The sequence below is a fragment of the Olea europaea genome, chromosome 10, assembly GCF_002742605.1.
Source record: "Olea europaea var. sylvestris chromosome 10, O_europaea_v1, whole genome shotgun sequence".
Classification (NCBI taxonomy): Eukaryota; Viridiplantae; Streptophyta; class Magnoliopsida; order Lamiales; family Oleaceae; genus Olea; species Olea europaea.
In genome coordinates, this window is record NC_036246.1 from 41264167 (window position 1) to 41274846 (window position 10680).

At 35.1% G+C, this 10680-nt stretch overlaps 4 protein-coding genes across 4 annotated transcripts; all 4 read right to left on the bottom strand.

The window, feature by feature from the left end:
* Positions 1-32: 32 nt before the first annotated feature.
* LOC111402282 (putative disease resistance protein RGA4) lies at positions 33-3228 on the bottom strand. Its single transcript, XM_023030463.1, has one exon. It carries the CDS (start codon positions 3046-3048, stop codon positions 178-180), a length of 2871 nt encoding a protein of 956 aa, XP_022886231.1. The 5' UTR covers positions 3049-3228; the 3' UTR covers positions 33-177.
* Positions 3229-4763: 1535 nt separating this feature from the next.
* Positions 4764-6007, bottom strand: LOC111402778 (exocyst complex component EXO70A1-like). The gene is made up of 2 exons (XM_023031113.1): positions 5266-6007; positions 4764-5189 (listed from the first exon to the last, which is right to left on the bottom strand). Exons 1-2 carry the CDS (start codon positions 5617-5619, stop codon positions 4899-4901), a joined length of 645 nt encoding a protein of 214 aa, XP_022886881.1. The 5' UTR covers positions 5620-6007; the 3' UTR covers positions 4764-4898.
* On the bottom strand, positions 5631-6570 carry LOC111400674 (exocyst complex component EXO70B2-like). Its single transcript, XM_023028066.1, has 2 exons — positions 6306-6570; positions 5631-6217 (listed from the first exon to the last, which is right to left on the bottom strand). Exons 1-2 carry the CDS (start codon positions 6568-6570, stop codon positions 5631-5633), a joined length of 852 nt encoding a protein of 283 aa, XP_022883834.1.
* Positions 6571-8279: 1709 nt separating this feature from the next.
* Positions 8280-10672, bottom strand: LOC111402285 (exocyst complex component EXO70A1-like). Its single transcript, XM_023030464.1, has 2 exons — positions 10021-10672; positions 8280-9473 (listed from the first exon to the last, which is right to left on the bottom strand). Exon 2 carries the CDS (start codon positions 8956-8958, stop codon positions 8284-8286), a length of 675 nt encoding a protein of 224 aa, XP_022886232.1. The 5' UTR covers positions 8959-9473; positions 10021-10672; the 3' UTR covers positions 8280-8283.
* Positions 10673-10680: the final 8 nt, after the last annotated feature.

Genomic DNA, 10680 nt, shown 5'->3' on the forward strand with positions numbered 1-10680 from the left:
GAACTCAAATCTAATGGATTGAAAAGAGAAAGTCAAGAATGCAATAACTTAGCAAAATAGCATAAAAAGATTAGCTAACAGAAGACACTGTTTATGAAGCATAACTCAGCGAAGGCTAAGGCAAAGGCAGAAAGATAAACAACAAGCAAGCTATACTAGACAATTTGCACAAGACTTCTACGATATTTTGAGCTTTGGGATATGGGAAATACTATTCCAATATTGGTCTCCAGTTTCCTTCTTGTATTTCTGCAGTATGAGCGGACAATTCTGGATACGCAACTTCCTTATTGGTGCCACCTTGAAGAGAGGATGCGGCAGTGCCTTCAGATTGCTGCAGTTGTAAAGTTTCAAAAAGCGGAGTCTAGGCAAGATCTTGATGTGTTCATCTGCAGCTCTGATCATGTTCCATTCTTCCCAACTTCCCATGTTTGAAAATTTCAGCTTCTTCAACTTTGGGAATGCAATATTTTCAGCTGATGATAATGCCAATGATCTGTCTTTGCTATCTGTTGTGATTTGATCATTCACATTGTCTGTTGCACCCAAAAATTCGAGCCCAAGATATTTCAGATTATGCAGACTATCTATGTGGAGAGTTGCCAGGGACGGAAGCCTTCCAAGAGGAGGCAAAATTGTGCAATTTTGGCACCCTTGAAGTGAAAGATCTTTCAGGTTGGTTAAACTTACCATCCAATTGGGGAATCGAGTGCCTCCATATGAACTTATTACTAAAGATTGCAACCCAGAGTGCAACTGAAGAGCTTCAATCACTTCGTCTTGATTGCCTGTTTGAGCCTTAGAGTTGAAGTCGAGGTGCAAGTCCGAAATATGTCTCTTTTCACTCAACTCTGCTATCCGGGCCTCGTCCGCATTTTTCACGCAACCCAATCCTTCGATTTTAAGACATCCTCGGAGCTTCTTCAAGTTTTTCAAATCCTCTAGCCCGCATGTCGCTGTTTCACCATCACTACCACGGACAATGACGAATTTGCTCAACGTCTGAAGTGAGCTCAAGTCGCCAATCCCTTTTGGTAATGTCTTAAGACTATCAGTGCAATCTATCTCAAGGTGCCTCAAATTTACTAATTTCCCCATTTCTTGGGGCAATTTTCTGAGATTGTCACAGGCAGAAAGGTTCAAGGTTTGTAAATTATACAAATCACACAATGTTGAAGGCAATTCCCAGAATGGGTTATGGGATAAATTGAGGAACTTCAAGCTAATCAACTTCCCAATTTCTTTTGGAAGTTCACCCAATCTGTTACGACTTAAATCTAACGCCTTGAGACATGCCAAGTGATTGCATAAATCTGGATCAATCTTGTCCAATTCACTTATAATTGGAGGCGTGTCAAAGAAAGATTGAACCCAAAACGAGTGTAGTTTTCCTGCATTAGCAATGGAAGTAGGAAAGCGAAATTCTTCTGCACGTACCAGGGTCAAATGACGAGTCGTTTTATAAGACGATCCCAAATTTACTGCTAGCTCCCCATCAACCTCCACCACAGAACATTCTCTCTTCGTAAGATATTGTGCAAGATCATGAACCATGTCGTGCATCTTAAATCTTAAAATCCTTTTACCGTCCTTGTCCTTTTCTATCTCTTGGAAGAAAGACCTCATAGCCAAATTTTGCAAGTATTCCTCACCTAATACTTCCATTTCTACATTTTTCTCAGGGCAGAGATAGCCTTGCGCCATCCAGAGTTTGATCAAATTGTTTGCGTTGATGACGTGATCTTTTGGAAAGAATGCACAAAACGAAAAGCACCTTTTCATTGTCGAGGGCAAATCGAAGTAGCTCAACATCAAAGGAGGAAAGAGACCTTTTTCTGCTCCTTCAAATTCCCAGAATTCACTATTCAGAACATTCTGCCAATCTTGTAAAGAATTCTTGAACCGCATAAGACTGCCAATAGTCTTTACAGTAAGAGGTATGCCCCGGCACTTGTCAGCTATTTTCCTTCCAATTCCTTCCAATTCTTCACAATCCTCTATACTTCTTTCAAAAAACGCTATTTGACTGAACAGCGACCAACTGTCCTCGTCTGCCAACTGCCCCAAATGAAGCTCATAGCTACTTCTCAACATTTTTGCGGTTCTCTCGTTTCTCGTCGTTACTAGAATTTTACTTCCAGCTGCACCAATTTTGAGAGAGTTGAACAATTGTTCCCATTTCCTGTAGTCATCTGTCCACACATCATCTAGCACAAGCAGGAACTTCTTTCCTGAAATAGCGTTCCTAAGACGGCGCAATACAGTTTCAAGTTCATATAAAAACGGAGCATTACCTTCAAGGTCTTCAACAATCGCTTTTGCAACTCGAACTTCATCAAATGGCTCAGAAACACATACCCACATTTTTCTCTCAAAATCTTGCTCTACAGAAGCACAATTGTAGACCATTTGCGCTAGAGTTGTTTTACCAATTCCTCCCATGCCGACTACGGAAACAACATGGAATCCATGACTTTGGCTACTTTCAGACAACAACTTGCTTACAAGAGTATTCTTATTCATATCTCGACCTCGTACTTCAGATACATCAATGTACGAGTTAGTTTTTAGTCTCTCAGGATCACCACTCTCCATTAACGTATTAAAACTGTACCTATCTTTCTCGGTGGCAATAACATCGAGTCTTTCGTTAATGCCCTTAATCTTGAGGGCTATGTCACGACGTAGGACAACTCGTCTAAATCCAAGGCAAGGTAAAGAGAGAAAAGACCATACCTTTTTCTTGGAAAGGGATGAATCTTCAACACCTTCAGTTTTCGCCTTTCGAATTGCAGTTAGCCATTCAGACAACACATCGTCCATGTCGTAGGCTATGTCTTTGAGCTTTTCTAACCATAATTTGACTGATTCATCCTTCACTTGTCTCTTTTCAGCATCAACAAGCACAGTTCTTATGGATTCCAATCCGCTGGTGAGTTTTTCGATATCCTTTTTGACCCCCACAACTAATCTCACCTGCCATCGGATCTGTTCTTCCATGATTTCAGCCAATCGTGTCAAGATTACAGTTATAATTGCATCAGCCATGGTTGAAGATGACAACAAATTGAATAAAAAGCAAGTGAAATTGGCTCAAGAGATCAGAAAAACAGGGATGGATTTTTGTTTTTTGTCACTTAATTGAAAACTGAAACATGAGAGAGTTATTTTTTGGTGCTAAAAATTTCAACCATTGATTATCCAGGTAAGAGATTGGAAATTTCCATGTCAAAGGAAGACTAAGAAGTAGGAAGACTTTTGACAGGAAGCTTCATATGTAGTCACTGGCGGACCCAAAGTGGGTCTTGGGTCCTGTAGGGTCAAGTGACCCCCCACATTCCTTCCCCCCGCCCCCCCACTTTTTTTTTTCTTTTTTTTTTTGGTGGATAAATCCTGTTTGATATCATTTGAAATTTTAATTTTAATTTTAATTTAAATCAAAATTAATAATTAATTTTAATAGCATATTTCATGAAATCCTTAACTTTTTAACTTTTATCAAAATTTACTAAAAATTTGATTTTAACCCCAACCAAATAGGGGGCAAAATCACAATAAATTCGATTTTTTTTTTCTTTTCTCTTACTCCATCTTACTCTCTCATTTACACTTTTTACCAAAATTTTAACCCTTCTAATTTTTAAAATTTGTTTATAATTTTTCTACAAATTACCACATCCATTACAAATTTTCACTTTTCAATCAAATTTTTCTTAATTAGAATCTAAATTTACATTTCCCTATCCTATTTGTGTTTATAAAATGTGTCTAAACTGACTATATCCAATTTAATTTATATTTAACGAATTTTATTTATTTATTAAATATTTGTTATATGTTTTTCTTTTCGATCACTTAAATTGATTAAGCATATTAAATACACTATAAATTTTTTAAATATAAATATGAATTTTCTTGTGATGAGCAAATTATTAATAAAATGATTGTTCAAAATCAAATGGAAGAAAATTATGAGCAAATATTAATCAAGAAATGTTTTTAAATGTAAATTTGTATTTTCTCAGATCAAGTATAAATTATTCAAAAATCAATAACAAAGTTTTTAATTTGTACGGAGTTTGATTGTGCACCCCTAACTAAAAATTTCTGCGTCCGCTCCTATATGTAGTAATAAGGAATCTTAGCAATTTTCAAGTGATTGATGCATAATTGACAAGATTTGAGCTTTTCTTGTACTTTTAATATTGTCCAGTACTTTAATATTGTCCAACACTATCTAATTGTCACGTCAAAACATGTTAATGTACGACCAGAACTCGGACACATAATGTACAATCATAGAGAGACAGAGATAGTAAATGAATAACGCTACTTTGCCAAAAAAATAGGTGACAAATATAATGACATAATAGGTTTTAACAACTATCTAATTATTCATTTATATAAACTATAATACTGTCCAACACTATCTGTTTGTCACGTCCAAACATGTCAATGCATGACCAAAACCCGTACACATAATGTACTGTCACAGAGAGATGGAGATAGTAAATGAATAATGCTACTTTAGCCAAAAAAATAGGTGACAAATATAATGACATAATAGGTATTAACAACTATCTGATTATTCATTTGTACGAACTTTAATATTGTCCAGCACTATCTAATTCTCACGTCCAAACATGTTAATGCACGACCACAACCCGGATAAATAATGTAAAATCGTAGAGAGATAGAGATAGTAAATGAATAATGCTACTTTGCCAAAAAATAAATGGCAAACATAATGACATAATTGGTGTTAACAACAATATTCATTTATACGATCTATTTGAAATTCAAGTCTAGACGATCATCCTGTCCCGTAGGAATAGGTTGCTACACCCACACTCAACAACAGAGGAAATCTAGGACTTCAAGCTTGCCAATACCTTCTCTTAAACAATAATTTCATAATTTGAAAACAGATTCTTTGAGACCAAGGCCTCGAGATCTTCGAATGAGTGCTTTATATTTATTTTCTGAAAGTATTTCTTGTGTATTTCCCTGTTTCTCTCAACCTCAACATGGAATTTCTTGTATGCTGGAATCAACTTGTCAACCATGGACGCACGAAGTTCATTCAGGAGCTCTGAATCGCGTACTATCCAGTTTGTGTGAAGTGTCTGAATCTCTTCAAACACTGAATTAAAGGCCTTCAATCTTTTCCTCAATGCACGTTTTGACACCTGAAGTAGAAAGGCACCAAGTAACATACAGTCCCTCTTCGTGAAAACATGACAAGAACTTGTCACAAGTAGAAACCTGATAGCTAGTCATTGCTTGCTTAACATTCCTAATCAGTTTCTCCATATAATCATCGCCAATAATCTCTCGCAGCTCCTTGGATTCTTCATTCTTTTCTACAATGTAATGAACATTGTTCATCATGAACAAATGCCTTAAAGGAACATGACTGAGCTGCTCTGATTTCCCCTTCAAATTCAGTTGTAAAACCGCAATGATCAAAATCAAATGAAGAGACAAATGACTTCTGCCTTTGAGATCCCTCAATTCTCCTTCAAGAATCAGTTGATCCCCAAATTTTAATGGTGGCATTGATATGATCAAATCTGTGAGGAGCTTTTTATTGCATAAAACGAGAGAGATATAATTCATCACGCGTTTTGTCAATGGATGAGTGGCACCCCTCTCATCTTGTATAGTCGAAAGCTCGCGAAATTCTCAAAATCCAATAACATCCTTCTTATATCACTCTCGAGTTGAGGCACTGTCACCTTCATGGCTTTTCGAATAGCCTCTGCTGCATCGAAGTCAAACAGGGTATCAATGTATTGTAAAAGAAACAACAGTGTATCGTATAGGTCTAAAATTGTTCCCATTCTCTCTGGGGACTGATTAATGGAACTCACTGTTTCTGCAAAAACAAGTAAATTATTTGCAGAATCTCCAACTATTTCCCAAAAATATTCTTCACTAGCCCCATTTCCAAAACCAGAGAATAATTTCTCACTAATTTTTTTCTCCAAGTCAAAGAAGATACAAAAACACAAATTCAAGACTCGAATCCACAGTTCAATTTTCACCTTCAACTCTTCCCATAGAAACCTGTTTTTCTTGAAGGCACTCTTTGCATCCCCCCTTATATACAATTCTTCCAAGTGAAGCCGTTTTATCATAGTGTGGAAAAAGGATTTCCTCACACTCCTGTACACTTTGATGCAATCTCCAAGGTGTCCGTCGGAATTTAATCTTTCTGCCACATGTCTGAGATATAAAATCACTTCGTCACTTGGTGAATTGTATGCTGATAAATAATCCTCGTGTCCATAATGAACTCCAACCAGAGGTAATTGAATCAAATGTGCCAATCAGATCAGATTTTGTTGTGAGTACTGTCAGAAACTCGTGCTTGAGCTGAACCATGGCTATGGAGTTCAGGTCACCAGATTCTGTTCCGCTCGCGAGGGACTGCTGGATTCTGTCAACAGCGTCTATGTATTGAGTTATTTCACTTACACTACGGTCGAAAATTAGCTGTTTAACTGGTCTATGATGCCAATGATAGATTGTATCAACAGCTGATTGATATGATATTGTTGAAGTCATTGGATCTATGGACCTTCTGTCGAAATGTTACAGATGGTAGAAAAAATTTTGGTTCAAAATTCCAACTTGTAAATTTGTGTGATAATGAAAATGCTTGTATCTTGTTTTCTTGAGAAAGTATGGTGGCAAAATTTCCAGGTGATCCCTATATAAATCTAAACAAAAGATGGAAGACTTGAATTGCCGCGTTTGAGAGGAAACTTCATATGTAATTATTGGAAAACATCGAGTCAATAAAAAATAAAATTAGAGGAACTTCAACAATGGCGGCTCTCACTATAGGCGGAGTAGGCAATTATCTAAGTTCCCACTTTGGTGAGAACCACAAATTATGTAAGATTAATTGGTTGATTGAAAAAAAAACGAAAATTATATTTATGAAATTCTTTAAAATAAAACAATCATATGAAAAAACAAGAAACTAATAAAAATTAAAAATACAAAAAAAATTTTAAAAAATATATATGTAAATGACATAAAACTTATCACTCACATTTATTTATCACATAAACATATTACAAACATTACTTTCTCTTTCTATAACTATGTGACCATTTATCATCCAAACATTCATTTTCTTTTCTTGAAAAAACAAAATGTCTGATTGTCTCTTTAAATTTTACATCCAACGGTAACCCACCATAATTTTTTCAACCAAACAAGAGTTAAATTATTACCCTTTTAACCATAATTTTGAAGATTCAATTTACTAGATTGGTTTGGTCTTATTGTCATTTCACAGCCTGGTAGGTTTCTTTCTCTCTCTCATTATCTTCAAAACATATACTACAGAGTACAAGGCTGTTGTTATTATTGTTTTGGTTTAATCTCATGACAATAACCTTTTTAAATGTTTGTTAAAGGTATTTTGAATTTAATAGTTCTTTGTCTGTGTTCATATTTCTTATTTGTAAGTTAATTTCTTATGAATTAATATAAAATTAAAAGTTCATTCGTATTTGATCGTCATTTTCATTATTTTGTTATACTATCTCTCGCAGTCAACATTCTCTAATTTTGTACATTAGTTGAATGCATATTCAATTTTGTTTGAAATAGATGTAGTGAAAAAATGATTAAAAAAAAAATTGAACAGGCCCTTTTCCCCATTGTATTGTATTCCTATTTGCCAAACTTCGCTTATAATTTGTATTGCATGTTAAAATTTGACATTATATTATTTTCCTCCTCAAATTTTCAGACTTAGTTGTCTGTATTAAATTATGTATAATTATATTAAATTTTTCTGTAATAATGCTTAAAATATAGGGGCTTATATAGATCCACTTGCATGGAAAGTGACATGCCAACTATTATAGAGTTTGAAAGAGACAAGATATAATGCATTAAGGCAACTTGCAAGTGTAGAGATATGTCACTTGCAAGGTAGTCAATTCCAACTTGGCTACCTTATGGTCAAAGGAGGTTTAATTATCAAGGCCGGCCTTGTCATTGCAAGTATATTACACATAATTTTGGATAAACAAGGTAACTAGCCACGTTGACGAGCCAACGGTTTAGTGAGGACGTCAGCAGCTTCATTGGCGACGTGAAAATGGGAGACGAAATAGACCATCATATTGTTCAAACAGATTAAACTCTAATGTCTTGGATCAAGTTGCTATTTCTATCCATTTTTTCATGAACTAGTTGATAAATTTGAAAATGTGACTTCATTTATCTAACAAGGCTAGCAAATTTTATTATGTGAGTTCAAATTTCATTATATGAAAACAAATGCTTTGAGATCAAAGCCTCAAGATCCTCAACTGAATGCTTTACATTTATTTTCTGAAAACTTTTCGTTTGTGTTTCACTGTTCTGCTCAATCTCAGTATATGTCCTGAATTTGCGTAGGAATTCCTTGTATGCTGGAATCAGCTTGTCAACCATGGACACACGAAGCTTTTCCCGGAGCTCCAAATCGGGTACTGTACAGTTTGAGTGAAATTTCTGGATCTCTTCAAACTGGGAATTAAAGGCCGTGAAACGTTTCCTTAGTGCACCTTTCGACACTTGAGAACAAAAGCACCACCAACTAACATAAAGTCCGTCCTCTCGAAAACAAGACAAAAACTTGTTACAAGTCGAGACCTGATAGCTTGTCATGGCTTGCTCAACATTCCAGTTCAGTTTCGCCACATAATCATCGCCAATCATCTCGTACAACTCATGAGATCGTTGGATCTTTTGTACGATGTAAAAAACATTGTTCATCATGAACAAATGCCTCAAAGGAACATGCTTGTATTGCTCCGATTTGCCCTTCAAATTTAGTTGTAAAACGACAATGATCAAAATCAAATGAAGTTCAAAATGACTTCTTCCATTAAGATCCCCCAACTCTTCTTCTGGAATCATTTGATCCCCAAATTTCAATGGTGGCATCGAATTAATCCAGTTTGTGAGGAGCTTTTTGTGGCTTAAAGTGAGATTGATATAATCGATCACCTTTTCTGTCAATGGATGAATGGCTCCTGACACATCCCGTCCTAAGACTTAAGACGTGACGTGAGCCGATGATAAGTGCCAGCTAGGCACTGGACCCATCACCAAGGCAAAAGTAGCTAAACTTTAATAATAAAGCTTCATTTGACCAATTAAAATCTTTCTAAACTCCAAATAAAATACCAACATAATACTATCATTTGCTCGTTTAACCAAAAACATCCATAACATATACATCAAAACTGCCTCTCAAAAGGATAATAGGAAGCTGTTTAGATTACAATATTACATCATGATCATTGGTGTATATAAATACCAAAATAATTTTCCTCCAATATGATGTAAATATTTTACTTGATGATTACACAATTTCAAACAAAAGAACCTACAATTGGTGGTAGCAATGGCTGCAAAACTATCAAAATAATCTCCACCACCGCTCAGTCAACAGCCTCCTATAAGGAAAAGTTCAGGAAAATATGAGATAATAATCCACTATATAATTAAAATTCACATCAAAATATATATCCCAAGCAAACATCTACTAATAATCTGAAAGCCATAAATCATATGTACATAAATCGTCTGGTCAATATTCTGTACACGGCCGTAGCCCATCAGTGTACAAGATGGGAATAACATAATCATCATTATACACGGTTGTAGCCCCTCAGTGTATAATGGATAACTTTACCCACGGCCATAGCCCCTCAGTGGATAAGAGTTACCCTTACACACGGCTGTAGCCCCTCAGTATATAATGGATAACTTTACCCACGGCCGTAGCCCCTCAGTGGATAAGAGTTAAATACATGACTCTAATACACGGCCGTAGCCCCTCAGTGCATTAGAGTAAGATAATCACATCAATTATTTTATGATAATTCCAAAACAATCATACTCATTTACTCTTTCTCGAACATAAAGCATTCCATTTAATTAACATGCTTCTATAAAATAAAAAGAAAATCTTCTTTTTGAAAATATAGATTCTTCACTCACAAGTATAGGCTGGACTAACGGGGCTGGTATGCTGTTCCCACGTCCAAATCCCCTCCTGAAACGATCATAAATATAAGCTACTTTAATTCCATCCATATACAATTACAAGGGATTTCTCAATAATAACTCTTTCTTATCATCAAAATAAAATAAAATATATATATATATATATCCCTCAATAAGCTGAGACTTAATATTTATCTTTTTATTTGGTTACTTAAACATACGTTCACTTAATTTTGAATCACTCTACATCCCTCACTCTTTAATACTAACCTTTCCCGGCTGCCCCGTAAAAATTCAATAAGTTTTTTTATGATAATAATCATCCACATTGCTTATTTAAATTCTCTTTTAACTAAATACATAAATCTTATCAAAAGCTCCTTTCTTATATTTTCCATATTCATCCAAAGTGAGAATTCAAGCATAAGATAAGTTATTTTCAACTAATCTAACTTAATAATACCATAAAACAATCACAAGTGAAAATAACAAAAATTCATATATTTCCCCAAATTTTCGGATTTAGCCATATATGACAAAATCCTAATATCTAAATATCATTTTTTCCAACCTACTAGAATAACTAGCTCCAAATACTCAAATATTTAGATTTCTTATCATATTTTTCAAGTATAAGCTATAAATTTAAAACCC